We start from the raw sequence: 22,063 nt of genomic DNA, 5'->3' as shown, positions 1-22,063 counted from the left end.
TTATACAGTAATATAATTAATGTAAAATATAATTATTTTTGCTGATGTAATATTACGTAATTAAATATACATATAAAATTATTTTACTTGTTAACGCATTAAAATTAAAGAGAAAAAACTATAATTTTTTCGAAAGACAACGAGATTCAAGGAAAAAAAATATCATTTCCGACTCTTATCTTTATTTATGTGAGACTCATTGGTCTTTTTATAATACTTTTTTCTATACTAACAGAATAAGCTTATGTGACATGTTAAACTATTGATTAAAAATTAACTAGGATTGATTTTTTTTATTAGGAATCTCATTGTCTTTGAAAATAATTATCAAATCGTTTAGTTTTTTTTTATATTTTTATATTTTTATTATTTTTAATATATTGATTAAATTTATTATATAAAATTAAAAATAACTATTAATTTTTAAATTATTTTTACTTAAGCCACCAAAAAAAATTATTTTTACTTAAAAAATTAAATAAAAAATATATTAATGATTAACTTGTTAGATAAACATGTTCCGAAAAAATCATTAAAAAAAAATAATCAATTTTACAAAATTAAATATTAAAAAAAGATATATTTTTTTTTATTAGGGAACTCATGGTCTTTCGAACAAATTATTAAGGGATCCCGAAATTAAATTATAATAAAAATCCCTGTAAAGTGTAAATTGCTGAAAATACAGATTGGTGCAACTCCTATCATCCATGGATGATGGAATCATGGAACATCCTGGACCAAGTTGTTGGTTGTTTGTTAGGGTATGAATCTGCAAATGAAATAAAATTACTAATTCGTAGCTGCTTCGATGAATCTAGCTTTAAAGTTTATGCATTAACGTAATTCATATCCATAATCACATATCAAATTAATCAAATCCCCATAAAGAGTGGAACAGAATATGGTCATTGCGCATGGCACCCTCCAAATTACAATGTGCATATGGCGTACGTTAGCAACTTAAACATCATTCTCCCTTTACGTGCGCAAGGTGCGCGTTTCTTTGCTTTCATATCAATCAACTATATTCTTAAGCTCACTTTCCTTTCAGGATTCGGAGCCACTTCGCACTTTCATCTACCTCCTTGGTACGTTCCGTTTCCATTTCTTATTTTTTTATATTTTTTATATATAATTTTTTGTTTTCGTTTTTCTTTATTGTTTATTAGATTGTTAATTCCTTGTCTTCTAGTTGCCAATTTGTTGTTTTGTTTCTATTTTTTGAAGCATGATTTGAATTGGTGCGACTTTAGAAGAACGAACGAGAAACAGTTGTTGGATGAATAGGTTGATTGATTCATTGGTCAAGCAATAGCATTACTAGTTAAAATAAATGGTTATGGTTATGCCTTTCTGGTGGAATTAAGAGATGATTTGAATTCTGATCAATAAATACACTATGCAGTATCAACAGAGATAATGTAGTTTGATATGCCGGAATCTAACTTAAAAAGTATACACCTAACCTAATCTAATGTACTATTATCTAAGCTGGAGCCTTGAAGTTCTGTTTATTCTTGTGCTTTCGCCAATAAATTCTGTTTGATAGTTCTCTAAGATAGTTAATTGCTCAATCTTTCTTTGATTTTAGAATATCCGATTGTGCTATATTTAAAACTAACACCTTTCCCTTCAGTTTGAGGATTGCAGCATTGATTTGTAAATAATCAGTGGGGTTGCTGTTGGTTGTCGAACCCATGGTTGAAATCAAAAGCTTTTCAAACAGCATGTTTTGTGTAGAAGTTTGCTCATATAAGAGTGGTTTTCAAGTAAAGGTCTATTGTAAATTCGCTACATTAGCTTCATGAAGAGCTGAGAAAATGAGTTACATGAAAGACCAACCACGTTCCTCAGTAAAACATCAAAAGTCAGAAAGCAATAGCACCTATAATACTGGAGAATCCAACCCTGGAAATAACCTTTGGACAGATGGGCTTATTTGTGCTTTCGAATTTGTTCAAGGACGAAAAAAACCAATTAAACATAGGTCCCCATTGAAGATCTCAGACAAACTAAATTTGGATGTTCATCAGTGCAAGAGGTCCAGCTCTTCAGAAGGTTTAACACATGCTGCTTCTGGCAGGCCAGATAAAGATAATCTCTCACATCATTCATCTGTAAATTCCTTGAGGGACAGTTCGCTTGGTGCCTCCGATGATGACAAAGAGAGCCAGGTTTCTCAGGGTGGCCAATTTAATGCTGCAGGAAAATACGAGGGTGGTCATTGGGTACCAATTGGATGGAAAAGAATTCTGCAACTTATTCAAACAGTTCAGGTTGATGCAGACTGGGGTTATCATCAAATTGAAATCGAGGATCAAGAAGATGAAGTAACTGTAGCAGATTTGGCAGCTCCTTATTGGGAGTACCCAGCTGGGCCTATATGGTGGTGCCATGTTTGTGCAGGTCATCCCAATGTTGAGGCTTGGCTCATTAATGCTAAATGGCTACACCCTGCTGTTAGTTTAGCTTTGAGAGATGAAAGTAAACTAATAAGTGAGAAGATGAAACACCTTTTCTATGAGGTACGATGCATTTTCAGCATTCATAGCTGCTAGCAGTAATGGTGTAATTACTGGTAACCTTCTCTTGAATTACATGCACTATTATACCAAGGGCATACGAGGTTGTGTATATACAAAATGTTCAAAATGTGCCATTGACTGAACAAATAGGATGTGATTTTAGTATCCTTTTGTGAAAATCTACATGTTGTTGAGATATATCTATATATTACTACTGTATACAAAAATAAAGCATGACTAGAAAAGTTCTACAACTGAAAACAAGTATTTGGTATATGAAAGTTGCATGACATGATCTTCAAAAAGGTTACTTTTCTTCCCAAAAAGTAAGTCGTTTCCTTTTGCATATAGTTCAATATGATTTGAAATGAAATCTTATATCTTGAATTTCTTTACTTTACATTATGTTAGAGATTAACCGAGGTAGAGAGTAAATCAGGAACCCTTTCATCGTATATAATATAACATTTACAGCAAATTGACAAAATGCATGTTTCTCTCTAAAATTAAGTCCTGGACTAGCGTTTAACTCAATGTTTGATTAGAATTTACTCTTCTCTATAGGTCCCAGTCAGAGTTGCAGGAGGGCTTTTATTTGAGCTATTGGGCCAATCGGCAGGTGATCCTTTTAATGAAGAAGATGACATTCCAGTTGTCGTTAGATCTTGGCAAGCACAAAAGTTCCTATTAACTGCAATGCATATAAAAGGATCAGTGTCCCGGATAAACGTTCTCGGTATCACAGAAGTTCAGGTTGTTCTTGCTAGAATTTTCCTTCACTGTGCTTCTCTCCCATGTTAATAACATTTCTTATTTAATCAAAGGGATAAATTACTGGTTCATTGTATGCATTATTTTGGAAATATGTAATTCACTCAGTGCTGCACTTTGGTTAGGAGCTTCTTTCTGCTGGAGGATATAACATGCCAAGAACAGCGCATGACATTATAGCACATCTTGCATGCCGTCTTTCTCGGTGGGATGATAGGTAACAGAACTTTCTTTGAATTATTATTTTATTTTATTTTTATATTTGTTGCAGAACATAATTGATTTGCACATATGAAGCAATACTGTGTTGGTGTCATGCATTCTATCTTTCTAGCCTTTACTATGAGATCTTCAACATAAGTTTTCCTCATTTACTTTAAATATTAAACCTATGCCATCATAACTTAGTAAAAGAACAGATAAAGTAGTCCATGTTTAGCATCTAATCAGTAAAGCCATCCTTGTTCACCTTTCTCTTTTGTATATAGTTTCTTTGTCTCAATGTTTAACTTGTGAACTTCTGCTTATGTGGGCATAATCTAATGCAGTTATTTTTCTATTACTGCATTTTATATAATCTTCAACTCATGTAATTCTGTTTAACTTTTCTTGTTTAGTTTTTCAGGTTATTCCGTAAATCTATATTTGGGGCAGCAGATGAGATTGAACTGAAGTTTATGAACAAGTACTAATACTAAAAGTTTGTTTCAGTTCCACAACTTGTCTTTACACTAAGTTGTTTATTTTATTTTTTATTTTTTATTTTTTTATTTTTTCCTTTGGCTAGGAGAAACTATGAAGATTTAAATCTTTTTAGCGTAATTTTAAATCAAGAAATCAGAAGGTTATCAAGACAGGTATGCCGATTCTCACTTAGCCTAGTTACGTCATTAGAGGACTCAAATGATTTTATGATTTGACAGTTATAGTCTGAAGAACCCTCTGACTACTGTGTTCCATGCAGGTTATCAGAGTGAAGTGGTCACTCCATGCAAGAGATGAGATTGTCTTTGAGCTTCTCCAACATTTGAAAGGAAACACAGCGAAAAGCTTATTAGAAGAAATTAAAAAGAGTACAAGGGAAATGATTGAGGAGCAAGAAGCAGTCCGTGGACGCTTGTTTACCATTCAAGATGTTATGCAGAGCAATGTGCGAGCTTGGCTGCAGGTACCAACACCTCTGAGCTTTCATTTAGGATGCTTCTAACTCTCAAGCACTGCCTAGTAACATTTTTGCACAATTTTCCACATCTTTGATATGATGATTTTTTTAATCCTCATATCTATCCAGGATAGAAGCCTTCGGGTGACCCATAATTTAGCTGTATTTGGTGGTGTCGGTGTTGTCCTTACCATCGTTACAGGGTTATTTGGGATCAATGTTGATGGAATGCCTGGGGGAGAAAACACGCCATATGCATTTGGTGTCTTCGCGGCCGTCCTTATCCTTTTAACAGCGGTGCTGATTGCGGCTGGCTTGGCGTACCTTGGCCTGAAGAAACCTATTAATGAGGGCCAGGTTGAGGTTAGGATGCTTGAGCTTCAAACATTAGTGAAGATGTTTCAACACGAAGCAGAGACTCATGCGCAAGTCCGGGGAAACAGAAATGTGTCCCGGAATAACTTGCCTCCTACTTCCAGCGAAGGTTTACATATTGATCCGGACTCTCTTCTCATACGATAGAAGATAATATGATTGCTCAAGCATGTTTTGACATTACAACAATTTAGACTTTGGAGGCGACAAGTTTTTCCAAGTCTGAAGTTGAAAAGGCATGAGTTGAAAAAGCAGTTCTTGAGCTCTAATCAGAAACTATGGCAGGATGAGAAATATGTGATTAGTTGATGACTATTTAAGGAAATACTGTCACTGTCACTGCCACATTATTCTCAAAAGGTTGAGATTCTTCCAAGAGTATAATACTATTCATAAAAACCAGATAAATAAAATTTCCATATAGATCAATTTTTTATCTTTCTGGAGAACAATGATTATCTTTTTTGTTGTTGTTTTCTTTCATTGAAGATGTAGTTAAGCGGATATGTAGAAAGTTTCTGTTATCAAACAGTGAAGGGAAGTGAAAAATACGATACTAGTGAAAATTTATACTTTCCAATTAGTCAAATAAAAATGACCCATAGCAAATTAGCATTTTTGCACTTGTTATTAGCACGTTAAAAAATATAGTTTTACTATGTCATTATTGTCATCGTAAGATCTAACTTAAACGCCAAACTTTTTTATCTAGCAACTTTTTATGTTTGGGAAAAAAAAGGGATAAAAATGTTTATAGATTGTTACTTCTTTGTCGATAATGCTACTCATCAATTATATTTTATTTTCAAATTATCCTTATTATGAAAATTTTATTCAATCACTATGGGAATAAAAAATAATTAGAATGAAGAGTAAATTAGAAAAACTACATACATAAAGTATATCTATAAAACTTTTTACTACCAAATATAACCAACTCTAATGAGTTAGAACTAGTATAAACTACAAAATTCATTTAAACGAGATATTCACAAAAATATGCCAACAAGAAGAACTTGTTCCAGCAAGTAGAGCTGGTTATATGAAATGTCCTTTCATAGATGTAATGGGTAGGTAAATAAACAAATGTCACATGAATATAAGTGTTTAAAAAGAAGAAGAAAAAAAAAATAGAACTATATTCTCATGCAAAAGTAACTTTTCACAGCTGAAGCGTCATCATCATCCAGGTTCAGAATACAATAACAAGTGAGATTCTTATAAACGTTTCTAAGAGACCAACAGACATGTTTCCTCCATTGCGAAAAACCATATGGATCATTTAAGTAGGGATCTTGTAAAATGCTCCCTTGCTGTGGCAAATGCTTGAGTTAGTGTCTGCAACAGAATGAATATCAGTTAAATAAAGATTGAATTTCATTTCAATGATCAATATTCTATTCTGGTAGTAAAATGAAATGTGAATGGTACCTGTTCAGACAGAGGAGCAGCAGAATCTATACTATTACTTGCAACTTTCCCAGCAATAACATTTGGATCAGTCTCAAGAATGATGCTGCACAAGTCATTAACACAACAATTGAGTGAATCATATTTAGCACTTAAATCTAGTGGTATATAAAATTAATATAAGCTCAATACATGAGTACATGACAAACTATTAGTGTATAGAATTGAAAAGTATCATGACAAACTATGCAAGTTCCAAATTGTGGTATTTATGTTCCTTCCTAGCAGGATAACACTTGAAATATGGTTTTCGAATTTATGACTAAAGGAATCACCATTGCAATTATTAACTGCATATGAGAATTTTACTCTCTGGTATCATATGGCACTTTTAGTCTGTAGTTTGGAAGGGAAATCTTAACAACAAACAATCGAAAAGATATAACTATCATGGAAAACGCAAGCCTACCCGCCATCCACAATTTCATCAATGCACAATAGGATGAGATCCAAGTTTTCAAGTGCTTCCCTCTTGTCCACATTGCCTCTGAAGGAGAAAAGGAGGAAACCCAGTAAAATCAAGGACTGGTATGCAAATAATGATAATCTCTAGTGCCGTTAGGCGTGTATGTACATGATAGATTACTATTTAAGTATAAGAAAGCAACCTGAGCAGAGTGCCAACGGAATCAAAAAAAGCTGTAAGGACTGTGGCTAAGATAAGCTCATTTTCGTCATCTCCTCCAGTAACAAAGAAGTGAAGGTCTTGAACAAATTTGTAAACAACAATGTAATTCTCGAACATTGCTATCTCAGCTGTCAAATGGGAAAACCAATAATGAAAACAAAAGTGAGTTCAATACATCTAGAAAATGATGTCACATACAGAGTAGCAATTAGAAATCCGTTTCGAATCACAGGAAGATTTTAACAAAACATGAAAGGTTATTGATCCTAGAATATGGTATATGACAAAATCATTTGTGATACCCCAGAACATTAAAGAAATGCCGCGATTCTTGTGAAGGAATCAATCACTCACCCTCAGTGCGAGCATTGGTCTTCTGAGTCTTGGTGAATACAACTCTCTCGAAAGCTTCCTTTGCAGCATTTGTTGGCCAGTCATCTGAGAAATATTTGACCGCTACACGCTTCCCATCGGAATCCAGAAGAAGGATGTTCTTCACAGAAGGGCAGGCCTCCTAACAAAGAGCACACATTACAGAACCAGAATTCAGAACTTCCCTTACAGAAGAAAATAACCATCTCAAATTTTACAGCATTCATAGTTGTTTTTGTTTTCTTTATAATCAGAACCTAGAACTTTGCTTTCAAGGAGCCGAAAACACCTGATCCAAACTATAAATTAAATCTATGTTTTTTTTTTCTTTTGGAGACCAAATTGACAAGGTTCTTGAGTCTAAGATAAATCGTATAATCTTTCATGCTTTGATAACATCATGGAGCAGAAGCACGATGAACATCACTTACAATGCAAGCAATAAAACTTCCCAAAAAATGAAAAAAAAAAAATATGCAGCTAATAGAACGAAATCAAAATTAAAACACCCCCATCCCCGTTCTCCCCATACACACACACAGCAAGAACACCAACATAAAAAACGATTTCTCGCGGATTGTAAGATGAAAAATGAATCTAATTGTAGGTGAAATTAGATGTGTGTAATTGTGATCAGAATGTGAAGCGAGACAGAGAACAATGGAAGCAAATGGAATTCATGCAAAATGCAAGCGATGAGATCTGAATTGCTACCAAGGGGAAAAAAACTGAAATTAAACTGAATTGAAATCGAATTGAGTTGAGAGGGAGAGAGATTACAGAGTAAGGAGCAGACATGGTTGAATGGTAGGTGAAGAGAGAGAGAGAGAGAGAGAAGAAAAGACGGAGCTTTGTATTCTTCGTTGAGGTGTGTTAGTGTCAACTGTAGTTTCCTCTCGTTCTTCTCAGCTTCCTTCGTTTCTTTCAAGTTTCAACTTTTTCTAACACTCCAATAGTAATATATTGTAATAATACTAATTAATTGTGCCAAAATAAATAAAATTAAAAAATGAAAATTTTGCAAGGAAATAATTTTTTGACAAAAAAATTATATATAAACTAAAAAATTAATTATAAAATTAGTGCTTATATATGTATATTCACACGCGTAATTTCAATCTTCAACATTTTTACATTCTCAACAAACAAAAATTTATCTACCAGATTTCTCATTTTGAATTTCTATTGATTAATAATATTAAATATTTTATTTTTTTAATTTTTCACGATATCTCTTAAATCTCGACTTGACAGGTCAAAGATGAGCTCTATTTAAAAATTTATCGCTGGCCAATAGGTTGCCCACAAGGCGGAATTCGAATAGTACTAAATATTTTATTCTTTCTTTTAAACAAATTACTCCATTTATTTTTTGAAACATTTCACTGAATATATTATTAATTCCTCAAAAAATATTAGCATATTCCTATATATAACAAAGGTTTCCTTTGATAGATAATAATATCAGAAACGTTTATAACCTCCGAAGATCATAAAATGGTTTTAAATAATGTTATATTCTTTTAACAAAGTTGAAAGTTCATTTTGATTTTTTTTTTTTCATTATTTAATTTGTAGGAATTACAAAATTTCAAGGACAACAGTAACTTTACGGGGGTAGTAGTGTGAGAAATGTTTTCTCATATCTCAACTTAACCTTATAATTTCAAGGAATTGTCCAAATCTTAAATCTATACGTATCCACTAATTGTTGCTGTAGTTGCAGGAAGAAATTGCATACTGCAAGTTTTTTTTATGTGGGTGGACAAGGTTTTTTACACCGTTGACCACAGTGGTGTTGAAAGACATGAAATCATTGGGGTTGCTAGTTTGCTACTCAATATTAACTTATTAAGTGATGTAAAAGAGAAGCTTAAACTTTTGTAGATAAAAAGGCAACAAGTGCAACAGAAAATAAATGGGTTGGAATAAACTTGAAAAATCTAAATGCACTTTTAGAAGGAGGTTGATATTGGTTCAGAAGTATCACTTTATCAAAAACAAAAATGCGATATGCACACAAAAAAATCAGACAAATTAACAGATCCATGAGCAGCAGCTGTTGTTATCTTTTGCCGAAATTGACATGCAACTGTCTGGCTAGACTAGGCTACCGGAAACACATTCCACAAAGTCGCATAATTTTCGCAAACTTTGCCTGAACACAACTAAAGAACCATCTGTGTGTGTAATTGAAGAAATGGATAACAAATTATGCACAACATTTGATATGTATTATTCTTGATTAAATTACTCAATTTTATCTGATACAAGGCGAATCTTATTCAAAGACTCTTTAAAAGCCTGCCAAGAAACCATATAATGAGCTTGGGATATCATCCCTTCTTCAACAACTTGCATCGCCCGTTTGTACAAATGATCAAAACACTGAACTGGGTTGGTGATATCAACATTATAAGAGGTAAGGTGAGGTACATACAATCGTTTAAAATCCTTCCTCCATCTCGGCAAAACATATTGACAAGGAATTTCCTCCACGCCATTATAATCGAGGATAGACAAGGCATGTCTGCACAAATAGCCTTTGAAGTTAAAGCAACAACAACTGCAGCGCACTTCTGCTCCGGTTTTATCATATGTGACTTCCACATGCCCTGCATCTTGGACAAGTTCCTCGCCTTGGCGTACCTTAACCATGTATGTCACTGAAGATCCATTTGTTTGACTTTCTGTGATGCCAAAACAAGAGGACATCATCACAATCTCCTCCTGGACCTTCCTGAACATTGCATTTGTGTACAATTTGGACAGTTGCAACTCATAGTAGTACCTTGTTCTCAGTGAAGGACTAGAATCTCGCGACTTGAAATCATCAATAGCTTCAGTTTTTCTCTTTTGCTCCATAACTAGTTCATAAATCTCAAAAAATTCTTTCAAGGAAGTTTGCTGATGCACATGACCCTTAAAAAAAGGTACCACGGACTCACCTTTTTCTTGATCAGAAATTCCAGCAAAAAACGTGTCCTTGGTGTAAGCAGGAGCCCAGTGCTCACGTTCACCATACAAGGATTGAAGCTTTTCATGATTTCTTAATCCAAAATGCTGGGTAAGTTCATCCCAAGCCCTTTCAAACTCATCGATTGTCTTAGTTTCATATATCACTCTAGACAATGCCATCTGAATTGCCTCGTATTCCTGAAACTGTACCAAACATCCGAGAATACTCTGCATGACTTGTGATAGACAAATTCTGTGGTGAGCTCTCGGGAAAACCTCCGCTATTGCACTTTGCATGGCCTTGTTGCACTGGTTTGTAACAACAGTTTGAGGAGGACGGCCGGACATACATGTAAGCCACGCCCTAAAAAACCAATTATATGTTTCAAATGTCTCATCTGCAAGCAGACCACATCCAAGCAAAATAGACTGCCCATGGTGATTAACACCGACAAATGAAACAAGTGGAATCTCATAATTGTTTGACAAACATGTCGAGTCAAATGCAACCACATCACCAAAATAACTATATGCAGCTCTAGATCTAGAATCAATCCAAAAAATGTTCCGCAGTTGTCCATCATCATTCAAGTCCATAACATAGAAGAAATTGGGATTTATGAGTTGACATTTGCAGAAGTAGTTTGAAACAAGTTCTGTATCACCTTTCCTAAGTTTCAAATGCCTAGAAAAATTAAGGTTGGTGCTAGTTCCTCCTTCATTAGAATTTGGACTTCCATAACCCGATGCATCCCCAACAGGCATTCGATATAGCTTGATTGTTCGTACTTCAACATCTAGAGTTGGCTCGAGTTTTCTTTTCGACCCACCGTCTGTCCTCTTATGTGATTTCGAGTTTTGTGCTCTCTCAGGATCAAATGAATGGTTGTGCTCAAGCTTGACTTCATCCACCCTCCATCTGTTAGATTCCACTGATCGCAACCTAATCATCGCCAGACAACCTGTTCTTGTTTCTTTCCTGTGGCTATTTGCTTCCTTAAGTGTTTTAAAGCCCTCACAGTTGCAGCACAACACAGCACCGCGCTTCTCTTTGCTGTTACGTCTGGTCCATGACGACTTAACCCGAATAGCAAATCCAATCTCCTTAGCATAGCTATTATAATAGTTGTAAGCATCATCATAAGTATCAAACTCCATACCCACAACCGGCGGAGGGTAGCCTTTCCCTTGAGATTCTCCAGCATAACCATCAACCACTGTTGTTTCATCCCTCCCATTCTCATGTTCACTTCCATCAATCTCAAATAACTGATCGCAGCCATTCACAAGAATGTTTTGCTCATCCGCAACCTCAAGCAGCTGATCACTGTTTGGAGATCCATCATCTATCTGGAAAAAGCAGACATAATTATATAAACTGTCAAATTCAAAACAAGATATACCAAACTTTAGTATCCATTCAAATTGAGAACATCATAGAGAGCCAAGCTGGATATCCAGAAACCCTAAAATCTCCATGAACACACAAGAATTTTTCATACACAAAAGCATGATCTATTTAATGATCCATAATCCACTAATAAATGTGATTCCAAAGCTACCAGCAGAAATCTGAAGGCATGGGAACGAAAACGAGGATCGATTCATCATTCTCTTTTACTTTTCAACAGTGAAAACAAGACAGTTAATTGAGCTAAGTAGGAAGTAGCTAACAAGAAATTCCCCCCAAAACGAGCACAAACCCTTCCTTTACTTCTAAGACTAATAATAATAATAAACGAGAAAAAGAAAAGGGCAAAGTGAAATGGAAGATAGAGTTAGTTAGTTACCGTGGTGAGGGAGAAGGATTTATCGTTGGTAGAAGGAGAACACACCCTAACCGTATTCTCGTTAAGGTCGTTGTTGTTGTTGATGGACATGCTGCTTCTAACAACTTGTCATGCCCTCTCTTTTCTCTCGTCTCTTGTTATGCTAAAAAGTAAAAACTGCTTGCTTCGTCTTTCGCCTAATTACAATTTTGCCCCTCTCTTCGACTTTGCTCCTGGAGGCTGAATCACAATGCAAATAAGCAATGCAGTAAAATAAAGGTTCTAACAACACACCGGTACTAATCTACCCAAATGTTATTTATATATTTATAAGTATCTTACGTTAACTTAAGATTTGGGAAAGGGTCACACGCAAAAAAATATGTAATATACACAATTTAATCTAATAATTATATCAACGGCTGTTTTTACGGTTTGAACTCATAATTTTAAAGTCATACGAAAACAACTTAATCATTTGATATATTTAATTAAATTATTTAATAGAATATGTAATAATATCTTAGATGATAGCTTGATATAAAGACATTATTGTGTGAGTAACCAAACTGGCAAACTTACAAAAAAGAAAAACACATGGAAATCTAATATTTAAAATATTTTCTGTATATTTGGTGCATTTTATTGAAGGACCAAAATGATCGATGGTTTATACTTGGCAACTTTGAATGCTTGTGACATGCAACAGGGGGGAAACTAAGGTCTAATGATTTTAGGAGTTTGATTCACTTTACAAAACCATACAATATGTCACCATGTAAAGAAAAAAAAAATGCTGAAATCTACCCAAAAACAATAAAATAAAATAAAAATTAGATTGATCAGGATATTGCAGAAAATTACATGAGAAAGTTACATCGGGTTTGACCCAAAAATCATCTTAATCTTAGCTATACACAACTCTCTAGATCCAAGTTAAACAATTCTAAGCAGGTAGAAATATACAAGTTAACATACATAACTCTAATTGAAAAAGGTGGGTTGGAACTAGGAAGTTATATCTGCCTATATTCTACATCATGAACCTTATTTAGTGATTCTTCAATAGCATGCAAAGCTACATTGTAATGGTCCACAGAAACTGTCCCTTCCTCAACAACTTGCAAGGCACTTCTAAATAACTGATTAGACCATTGAGAATGGTCAATATCATCAGGAACACCAGTGTTATGATCAGGAATATGAAGGCGCTTGTAATCTTTCTTCCACCTTGAAAGAATGTATCTGGAAGGTATCTCCTCCACCCCATTGAAATTTAGCACACACAATGCGTGCCGGCATAAATATCCATAAAAATTAAAGCAACTACAGATGCAGCGAACTTCGCCTGCTGTCCTACTGTACAGAACTTCAAAGTCCCTAATCTCACGCCGATTTCCTTCACACAAGACACGCTCCTTGACCAAGAAAATTATGACCGGACCATCCACGTGTAACTGTGTTGTTCCGAAACAAGAGTACATTTCTTCCACCTCAAATTGGAACTTCAAGAACATTTGCCTAGTGTACATTCTAGAGAGCTGCAATTCAAAAGAACATCTAGTTTTCAGCAAGGGGGTTGAGCTTCTTGATTCTATGTCTGCAAGAGCCTCTTCCTTGTGCTTCTTGTGGAGAGCTAGTTCATACTTATCAAGAAACTCCTTTAAAGGAGTCTGTTTGTGCACAAATCTATCAAAAAATGGAGTAAAGCTTTCACCAGGTCGTGTTGCAGACATTCCGGCAAAAAATGTATCCTTCACATATACCGGTGCCCAACAATTCCGATCTTCGTATAGAGAACGAAGCCATTCGTGATCACCAACTCCAAAACGTTGAACCATGAATGCCCATGCTGATTCAAATTCATTCATTTTCAATGTCTCATAAATTGCTTTAATCAGTTCTTTCCTAATCATATCATAGTTGCGCAACCCTCCCAATTTTTCTGGTACTTTTTTCATGATTAATGGCAAACCAAAACGGTGGAGAGATTGGGGAAAAACTTCTGCAATGGCACTTTGCAAAACCTTGCACTTATCAGTGATAATAGTTTGGGGAGAACAACCAGACAGAGATGTAATCCATGCTCTGAACAACCATACATAAGATTCTATTGTTTCACCTGCAAGTAGACCACAACCAAGTAACACTGATTGCCCGTGATGATTTATTCCAACAAAAGCCACGAGAGGGATTTCATATTTGCTTGACAAATAAGTGTTGTCAAAGTAAATAACATCACCAAAATAACCACATGCAGCCCTGGACCTAGAATCCGCCCAAAATGCATTCCTCAAATGCCCTTCATCATTGAAATCCATCAAGTAAAAGAAGTTAGGATTAGTCAATTGCATACGACACAGGTAATTATAAATGGCTTGTGTGTCACCCCTTTTAAGGTTCAACCTATTAGAAAATTCCGACAAAGTTCTGTCTTCTCTAGCATTTGAGATTGCACTAGAATTACCTCCTGCATCTATCACAAGTGCACGGTATAACTTAACCGTGTGCACTTCAGCATTTGAACTCGGCAATGACTTCTTTTTGGTTCCAGTTCCCATCTTCTTAACTGATTTGTGTATCTTAGAACCTAACATGTGGTTGTGTTCAAGTGTGACCTCGAGTATCCTCCACCTCTGAGAGTCCATCAACCTCATCCTTATCATTGCAGGACAACCAGTTCTTGTTTCTTTCCTCATGTGGTTAACATCCTTTATTCTTTTGAAACCCTGACTGCTACAGCAAAGCACCGCACCATATTTTTCTCTGCTGTTTCGCTTGAACCATGAATTCTTCACCCTTACACGAAATCCGACTTCCTTGGCATAGCAGATATAATAATTGTAAGCATCATCATAAGACTCAAACTCCATTCCGACAGCAGGTGTGACGAACTCCTTTCTTCCTTCAGAAAAGCCATTTTGACAATCCAACTCAACTAGTGAACCGTCTTCTTCTTTCTGAGCCTCAATGCATTCACCCTCTGGCAATTGTTCACAGCAAAAGGAGGTCTCTTCCATCTAACACATTGTCAAACAAAATCAATAAGCTAACAAACTTAATCAACAATACAGGATTACTAGATTCTCTGACATCAAAAGCGCATTCAATCGTACACTGCAATGCTTAAAGCTGTTAAGCAACATTTCATCCCATGCAAGGAAGCCCAATATCCATTTAATTTCTCATAGTGACAAAGTTTGTTAGTAAAGTGAAAAAACACAAATTGACTAAGATTGTAGCCCAAGCATCTTTAAGAGATATTTCATTTCTTCCGGTTCAGGCCAATGAGCATGCAACTTAACCAGCACTGGCTCGAATCTCTTAGCTCGGGATGTGATGAAGATGTTGGAGGTTTGATCTTTATCTAGGCTACCTAATACCTTATCCAAGTTCTTGCACCTTGAAATATACGAAAAGGTCAAAAAGCCAAAGTAAACCTAAACCCTAAACCATGAGCAGAATACATGTATTTTCTCAGGTTTACTTAAAACTGATACTAATTGCTAGTAATGATATAAGCTGAAGCATCTAAGCTAGCAAGAAATCAAAAGGGTCCAAGATAGCACATATTGAACATTAGATATCAAACATAATATAATCACATTCAACGTCGAATTAAGGGTGAGCAAAGTAAGTGGGATGAAAAATCAAATTGGGAAATGGGCATATATGTTCAATATTGAAGCAACCAAAGCACGGGAAAACGAAAAACCTAAGAAAAAGGAAGAATTGGGGAAAGAGAGTACGGAGTTGAGAACTGCAGCACATGTGGTGGTGTTGCTATTGTGGTCACCGACTTCTGCCATCATCTGTGTGTTCTCTGTCTCTGTCTATGGCCACAGCACACCACAGACTTTCCTTCTTGCCTCATCCACTTCACATAGCCTCGTCCCCCCTCTTCTCTCTGCTTTGCGGTCCCAAACTCCCACACAGTTAAAAATAAGAAAGAAAGAAGGAGATATGTTAAAAGTTGAATAGATTAATTTTCAATCCCCTTACATCTACGCAGTTTATAATAAATAATTTTTTTACCAATATTTTTTAACAATAAAATACCGGTATTTTTTTACATTATTTTATTTTATTAATTAAAAAATAATTTAAATATATAATTAATTAGTAATAACCATATTTTTATACAGATGTCAATTGTGTTTGATGTATGAATAATATTTTTTATTAATTTTAACACATTATTTCTACTTTATTACCTACAATTACTAATACTATGCTTTCTTTCCATTTTTTTATTATTTAATTAATTGGTATTTAATCAACTACTAGAAACTTTATTATGAAATTGAGCTTATTTTGCAATAAAATATTGCAAAATGTGAAGCTTTTTTTATTGCAATAAGGTGTTACAAAATGCTATGTTCACAACTCCTTTTATATTTACATAGTCTGGAAACAATGAAAATTTTTATTTATTTAAATAAAAAATCACTACTAGGCCGTGTTTGATGATGTTAGATTCACTAGTTATCATAAGACGACCATATACTATACCTTAGTTTAATCTCCTATGTGGTAAAGTCTCGATTGAGATTTAAAATTTTAAATATAAGCTCTCAAACATTTTAAAAACTGGTTAACTGTTTTCTTATTTCTCCAACAATCTATACATACTTTCACACTTTTGACAAGTTTCTCATGCTGAAAGGCCTCTAGACTCTAACATGAACAAAAGGAATTATATTAAGATAAACGTTAAAGCTTCCTAGTTAACATCAGAAATGCATATTCTAACAAGCCTGGACAACATGCTATTGCTCCTTAGAAATGCATCAAAGTTCATCGTGTATTCTTTGATCTATAGGAGCCTCCATATTACGAACATGATTAATATTTATTTTATCAACAATATCTTGTGGTCTAAGTTCCGCCTTCCCGGCCATACCAGCCTTTATGGCTTCAGTAACCTTTCTCTGCAACGTCAGCAGTCCAATCCGCTTGGAAACAACATAAAGAACGGCAAGGGAGAATAATAAAAAGCCAACCGCCATTATAATCCTGTGAAAAGCACAAGGTAATCCATCAGGATCAAAGAAGACTAAACGAAGCCAATGGAGTATACAATCCATTTTCCCTTTTTTATTTCCATACCTGTCCAAAACATCTTGACGTTGCATTGTGGAGAGCAAATTCCGTGTTCTCATCAACAGGGAGCGGTGCCCTTTATATTCACTTTCAGCCTTTCTCAATACTCCAGTTGATTCATCTATATATCGAAACAATTTTGCAAAACAAATTTCCAGAACAGAGTTATTCACACTGCTCATGATCATATTTCTCAAAACAGTATGGTCACTTCAATTCATCAAGTTATAACAAATATCATTCAATTGAAATTCTAACAAGCATTTGAGTTAGAACAGCATCTTTAAAGGATACCTCAAAGGAGATGAAAGACAGAAAAACCAACAGATATTATAATGCATATAGTCATACTCCTATTAGAGAGAAGAGAGCTGCGATGTAATATGTGACTTATGTATATGAGAAGCTCAAGCTAATTCAGAACTGTAAAACAAAGTTATTGATATTTGGTAGAGTCAAAATTAAAGGGACTTGGTTAAATAGTGCTCAAAACTGATGCAAGAAATTGACACAAATTTGAAAATTTTGTAACCAGATATGTTAGCCTAGCACCTTGTTTTCTAACATGACTTTAAAGGCCAGAGGTGAATATGCAAATCTGTGAAGTTACTGACCTTATTGGAACCATATTAAGATATCCTCAAGCATCATATGATTCGTATGTTTGAATTGGGTGGGTGGCATAGAAAGTAAGAGGAATATGAAAGAAAGTAAAGGTTATTAACACAGTTAAGTAACACGCAAATTTCCTCCCCAGCTTCCATTTCGAGTTACTCAAAATTTGGGTTTATACACTCAACCTCTACTGTTTTCTCTTAAACATCTATACAAGATATAGACAACCATCGTATTCCTTCATTCTAACTCCTTACCTACTAACCCTGAATACCTTTCCCTTTACTTTCTTCTTCACTCTCACATAAAGCCTATCAGTTAAATAAATGTTTAATATCACCAGGAAAGTAAATCTGGCAACAGTTCTCTTCCAACATATCAAAATTTATAATGACAATATGAACTTAAACTTCAGAAAACTCCAACTGCACCCCCGCATTTTGAAATACAGTCACAGAAAATTTAAATCAATTCTGACACAATTACTTGTTAAACTTTCTAGGAAATTTATATAACCTTAACTAGTTCAACACAATTTAATGTACATAGGTAGGATAGGCAACCTAGATGTTTCCAGGATTTCTTCATGTTTAACGAAACCTTCATATGTACTTATGCTAGATCTTACTTGGTTTGTGTTAAATTATTTAGCCAATTTAAAATCATTTTATGCATTTTTCTCCCCTTTGTTTTCATATGCTTCCCAGTTCTCATATTCACCACTTGATGGGAAAAAGAAAGAGCATAAACATAAAGTTGAACTATAAAAACCATGGGCGAAAAATATCAACAGTCAGCTCAAGAGGGAGGTAAATGTTACCCACCAAGAGTCATTAGTGTGCTTGTGCTTCTTTCAACTTCCTACATGAAGACAAGAACATAAATGGTATTTTAATTGTTTATCAATCAATCATACAAGTACCACATTCATGAATAGTTGAATACGCAAAGAACAATGACAGAATAAGATAATGACCAAGAAACATTATAGTACAACTAGGGAGCTAAAAAAAAAAAGTAAATCTACGTCTACAAAATTATGTTGCCTTAGCTACTAACCTGAGCCATCAATTGACGAGTTCGACGAAGGCTCTCAGTGATGCTCTCTGCAGCAGATGTCATTCCAGCTTTTGTCCTGGAAGAAAATCAGGTATTTAGAACTATAATACATAATCCCAGCAACTTGCAAACTGAACTTCCAACGAGATGGCATCGAATGATAAATAAAAACAAGAAAAGCATAATTGACCGCAGCTAATGATAGCAACATAGACATACTGTAAGTTGCGTCTTCGAGCCGTGGACTCCTCTCCCCCACCTAGAAGCAGTGCTCTCTACATCATATGAAACCAGAAGCCCTCACATTACATTCCAAATAATCAAATAGCAAAACACACACACACATGCAATTTCCAAAATGCAGAACATCACACTATATAATTAAATAATTAAACACGCACTATATAATTGAATAATTAAATAAATAATATCTTCAATTCATCACAAAGTCAACATTCTCCAAACATCGCTTCATTTGAGTAGCAAAAACAGTGTAACAATAGAAAAAATTGAAAACAAAAGAAAGAAAGAAAAAAGGTAAACATATTACCTCCTCCTGAGCAGCTTTCCGCATATTAGCCTTTGCTTGCATATTTGCATTCCTCAGATTCAATCGCAAACTGGAAAACAAAAAATTGCAAGCAACTTATTGGAATTCAACGCATAAATCAAACAAAAACAAATCCACACAGAGAGTGCGCGAGTGTACGTTTGAATGAGGGTTTTCCATGATTCAAGCGAATTGCGAGCAGATTGGACCTCTGAATCAGTTGGCAACTGCGGAGCGAGGAGATCGAGCTTGAAGATCAAAGAAGAAAGTAGAGCCAAACCATCCTGAGCAATGGCGTTCAATCTGGGAAGCGAGTTCTGCTCTTGGTCGTTGGGCCTGCCAGATCGGCCGTACTGTGCGATCTCGGTGATGTGCTCTTGCGTCTTCCTGCAAGTCTCGTCCCATTCCTTCTTCACCTTCTCCACCTCTTCCGTAACCTTATCCATGGCCTGCATTTTTAGTTGCTGAAAATCTCGCAAACTATCATGCAATTGAATTCCTTCTGAAATTGGGTTCCGATTCCTTCAAAATCCAAGAAATTTTGGATTTAAAAAGTGATATTACCAAATTGCCGAAGAGATCCTTCCTTCGCCTCCACCGGCGGTTTCGCTGCGACGCCGCCAAATGAATCCTATCCTAGTCGGAGCTCGGAGGCCTGTGGACCAGTGTTCTTGGGTGGTTTTATTAGTTGTGTGGTTCTGTATGCGTTTCTCTCTCTGGGCTTTATTGTACATAGTATCAAATGTAATACCCAAAAAATTATTCTAAAATTATATGTCTTTAATATTTAATCTTTAAGTTTCATTTACCAAAAGTCAAATTGGATTGGTGAGATGCTTTCATTCGTTCCAATGATGCACGGACACTGACACGGACACGGGACGCGACACGACACGACACGGGACACGTCGACACGCAAATTTGAAAATCTTACATGACACGGGGACACACATACATATAAAATATAAAGTATTTTTTAGATAAATCGTAATGGCATTTTAATATTTTATTGATATTAAAATATAAATTAATTTTTTAAATTATTTTTAATGTCTTATTTTAATTATATCAAGTATTTAAAATATTTTTTGTTTTAATAAATAATAATATATACTATATCTAAATTTATTTTAAGAATATATATTAAGAATAAGACGGACACGCTGACACGTGATGGTATTTAGGTGTGTCAAAGTGTGTCCAGAGAAGAATTTTTTATTGTTTATTGAGACACGGTTTGGACACAGCAGACACGCGTGTCAGACGAGTGTCGGTAAGTGTCGTGTCCGAAATGTGTCCGACACGCAGACACGGTAACTCAGCAAAGTGTCCTGCTTCGTAGATTCGTTCATTAATAAATGTTGAGAGTATATATAATAATTTATAATTTATTGGCTAACAAATTAATCAAATTAAAAAATACTATAGATAATTAAAAAAGTTTATCAAAAACTAAAATATTTAATCTTTACCAAATTTTAATCATTAAGTTAATTTTAAAATTTTTATTTTGTAAATAAATTTTTATTTAATATTTTTATACTTTTATTAGATAATAATCGAAATTAATTTGTCTAAATATTTTAACAGAATATTATGTGAAATTGATTTATCTAATAAAATATTATATCGGTGATTATTTTGATAATTAAATTTTGTTAGCAAATAAAATATCTATCTAAGTTTTTTTCAAAAGTTCTTTTTGGAGTATTATTTTATAATATATGATGATGTGATGATAATAATAATATTTTTTTACTCAAAAATAAGTATTAATTGATATGAATAGTAATATATAGATAATTTTTTGGGCCAACAAAAAATTTAAAAATGATACAAATTTGAATTATAAACATCATTCAAGAGTCTAATTACGATAGAAAAAGAATAAAGAAAATAAAATGAGTAGTTGGGGGAAAAAAATTTTTTTTCCTAAAACCAAGGGCACAATCTTTTCCCACAAATAAGGCACTAACACCCATTAGAACAATTCCTTTCGCTTATCTTTATAACAATGTATAAATAACGTTTTAGTAAATTATTATTACAGAAAACTCTGCATACAAGTCATTAGTACTTATATGCTTTACAAGTTTATTAAGGAATAAACCTAAAAAATACGCTGCTACACATACGTCCAATACACGCGTTATATAAAGATCCCGCGTATATATAACTACCAAATTTAAAAGATTTGTTTCCTTCTTCGTTCTCCTTATTTTTAGATTTGCTCGTTCTTCTTCTCGCGCGTCTTCCCTCCTTCTTCCCGATCGTTCTTTTCCCCTCCTTTCTCACTGGTATGTTCTTCGTCATTTACGTTAGTTCCTCTCTCTGTAACTCCAGCTTCGTTTTCTATTTGATTTGTTGTTTTCTGAAATCAAAGTTTGAACTCGTTTTGAAGATTATGGATGATTCAACCTCAGATTGTCAGCTGAATCAAGGCGAAGTGGATTATGAATTTGAATCTAACGAAGTTCCTGAGGTTTGATTTACATAAAATTACTCTGAATTTTGTTGCAGTCATTTGAATAGCATTGTGTAGCTGAATAATTCGTGAACATTGACTGTGAAACTAACACGTTAACATGAGATTTGTGGATTGAATGTAATGTATTAGTTTTGATTAATTATCTGGAATTTATAGCAGACGCTTGGGTGTAGATCAGAACTTTTTTTGGTGTATTTTTGCGAGAAGTGTGGGTG

At 34.5% G+C, this 22,063-nt stretch overlaps 5 protein-coding genes across 10 annotated transcripts; 1 reads left to right on the top strand and 4 right to left on the bottom strand.

Moving 5' to 3' along the window:
• The first annotated feature begins 664 nt into the window (after positions 1-664).
• Positions 665-5,459, top strand: LOC112741409 (uncharacterized). Of its 5 annotated transcripts, none has more exons than XM_025790384.3 (9): positions 665-764; positions 1,055-1,091; positions 1,640-2,528; positions 3,093-3,281; positions 3,425-3,516; positions 3,925-3,984; positions 4,087-4,156; positions 4,264-4,467; positions 4,591-5,459. In XM_025790384.3, the coding sequence occupies exons 3-9, from the start codon at positions 1,824-1,826 to the stop codon at positions 4,981-4,983; spliced, it is 1,713 nt and encodes a 570-aa protein (XP_025646169.1). In that variant the 5' UTR covers positions 665-764; positions 1,055-1,091; positions 1,640-1,823; the 3' UTR covers positions 4,984-5,459. The 5 variants fall into 5 exon arrangements, with proteins under 5 accessions (XP_025646169.1, XP_072069830.1, XP_072069828.1 ...); XM_072213727.1 differs by having other exon boundaries at positions 695-950; positions 1,231-2,528; XM_072213728.1 differs by having other exon boundaries at positions 697-764; positions 1,231-2,528.
• Positions 5,460-5,852: 393 nt separating this feature from the next.
• On the bottom strand, positions 5,853-8,260 carry LOC112741408 (coatomer subunit zeta-2). The gene is made up of 6 exons (XM_025790382.3): positions 8,087-8,260; positions 7,289-7,448; positions 6,915-7,062; positions 6,716-6,793; positions 6,268-6,352; positions 5,853-6,174 (listed from the first exon to the last, which is right to left on the bottom strand). The coding sequence occupies exons 1-6, from the start codon at positions 8,102-8,104 to the stop codon at positions 6,115-6,117; spliced, it is 549 nt and encodes a 182-aa protein (XP_025646167.1). The 5' UTR covers positions 8,105-8,260; the 3' UTR covers positions 5,853-6,114.
• A 1,258-nt stretch (positions 8,261-9,518) lies between these two features.
• Positions 9,519-12,331, bottom strand: LOC114925126 (protein FAR1-RELATED SEQUENCE 8). Its single transcript, XM_029291998.2, has 2 exons — positions 12,055-12,331; positions 9,519-11,614 (listed from the first exon to the last, which is right to left on the bottom strand). Exons 1-2 carry the CDS (start codon positions 12,142-12,144, stop codon positions 9,557-9,559), a joined length of 2,148 nt encoding a protein of 715 aa, XP_029147831.1. The 5' UTR covers positions 12,145-12,331; the 3' UTR covers positions 9,519-9,556.
• Positions 12,332-12,850: 519 nt separating this feature from the next.
• On the bottom strand, positions 12,851-16,165 carry LOC112742192 (protein FAR1-RELATED SEQUENCE 6). 2 transcript variants are annotated; one of them, XM_029291996.2, is made up of 2 exons: positions 15,749-16,165; positions 12,851-15,053 (listed from the first exon to the last, which is right to left on the bottom strand). In XM_029291996.2, exon 2 carries the CDS (start codon positions 15,051-15,053, stop codon positions 13,050-13,052), a length of 2,004 nt encoding a protein of 667 aa, XP_029147829.1. In that variant the 5' UTR covers positions 15,749-16,165; the 3' UTR covers positions 12,851-13,049. The 2 variants fall into 2 exon arrangements, with proteins under 2 accessions (XP_029147829.1, XP_029147828.1); XM_029291995.2 differs by having other exon boundaries at positions 15,783-16,024.
• Positions 16,166-16,614: 449 nt separating this feature from the next.
• On the bottom strand, positions 16,615-20,142 carry LOC112741406 (uncharacterized). Its single transcript, XM_025790380.3, has 7 exons — positions 19,520-20,142; positions 19,361-19,430; positions 19,030-19,085; positions 18,811-18,886; positions 18,576-18,612; positions 17,143-17,257; positions 16,615-17,049 (listed from the first exon to the last, which is right to left on the bottom strand). Exons 1-7 carry the CDS (start codon positions 19,813-19,815, stop codon positions 16,824-16,826), a joined length of 876 nt encoding a protein of 291 aa, XP_025646165.1. The 5' UTR covers positions 19,816-20,142; the 3' UTR covers positions 16,615-16,823.
• Positions 20,143-22,063: the final 1,921 nt, after the last annotated feature.

This window comes from Arachis hypogaea, chromosome 14, assembly GCF_003086295.3.
Source record: "Arachis hypogaea cultivar Tifrunner chromosome 14, arahy.Tifrunner.gnm2.J5K5, whole genome shotgun sequence".
NCBI lineage: Eukaryota > Viridiplantae > Streptophyta > Magnoliopsida > Fabales > Fabaceae > Arachis > Arachis hypogaea.
The sequence above is the reverse complement of the archived record's forward strand: the minus strand, read 5'-3'. Positions and strand labels throughout refer to the sequence as shown.

What these genes read in the sequence shown, in the direction of transcription:
- LOC112741409 (XM_025790384.3), top strand. Translation starts at nt 1,824, where the DNA reads ATGAGTTACATGAAAGACCAACCACGTTCCTCAGTAAAACATCAAAAG. An exon ending in TGAAACACCTTTTCTATGAG is followed by an intron (nt 2,529 to 3,092) that starts GTACGATGCATT and finishes TCTTCTCTATAG; the next exon opens with GTCCCAGTCAGAGTTGCAGG. An exon ending in TCGGTATCACAGAAGTTCAG is followed by an intron (nt 3,282 to 3,424) that starts GTTGTTCTTGCT and finishes CACTTTGGTTAG; the next exon opens with GAGCTTCTTTCTGCTGGAGG.
- LOC112741408 (XM_025790382.3), bottom strand. An exon ending in TCCGTTGGCACTCTGCTCAG is followed by an intron (nt 6,794 to 6,914) that starts GTTGCTTTCTTA and finishes TTTCTCCTTCAG; the next exon opens with AGGCAATGTGGACAAGAGGG. An exon ending in CTGCTCCTCTGTCTGAACAG is followed by an intron (nt 6,175 to 6,267) that starts GTACCATTCACA and finishes ATTCTGTTGCAG; the next exon opens with ACACTAACTCAAGCATTTGC.
- LOC114925126 (XM_029291998.2), bottom strand. Translation starts at nt 12,144, where the DNA reads ATGTCCATCAACAACAACAACGACCTTAACGAGAATACGGTTAGGGTG. An exon ending in AATCCTTCTCCCTCACCACG is followed by an intron (nt 11,615 to 12,054) that starts GTAACTAACTAA and finishes TGCTTTTTCCAG; the next exon opens with ATAGATGATGGATCTCCAAA.
- LOC112742192 (XM_029291995.2), bottom strand. Translation starts at nt 15,845, where the DNA reads ATGATGGCAGAAGTCGGTGACCACAATAGCAACACCACCACATGTGCT. An exon ending in GTGCTGCAGTTCTCAACTCC is followed by an intron (nt 15,054 to 15,782) that starts GTACTCTCTTTC and finishes ACAATGTGTTAG; the next exon opens with ATGGAAGAGACCTCCTTTTG.
- LOC112741406 (XM_025790380.3), bottom strand. Translation starts at nt 19,815, where the DNA reads ATGCAGGCCATGGATAAGGTTACGGAAGAGGTGGAGAAGGTGAAGAAG. An exon ending in GCTCGAAGACGCAACTTACA is followed by an intron (nt 18,887 to 19,029) that starts GTATGTCTATGT and finishes ATTTTCTTCCAG; the next exon opens with GACAAAAGCTGGAATGACAT. An exon ending in AAGCACACTAATGACTCTTG is followed by an intron (nt 17,258 to 18,575) that starts GTGGGTAACATT and finishes TTCGATATATAG; the next exon opens with ATGAATCAACTGGAGTATTG.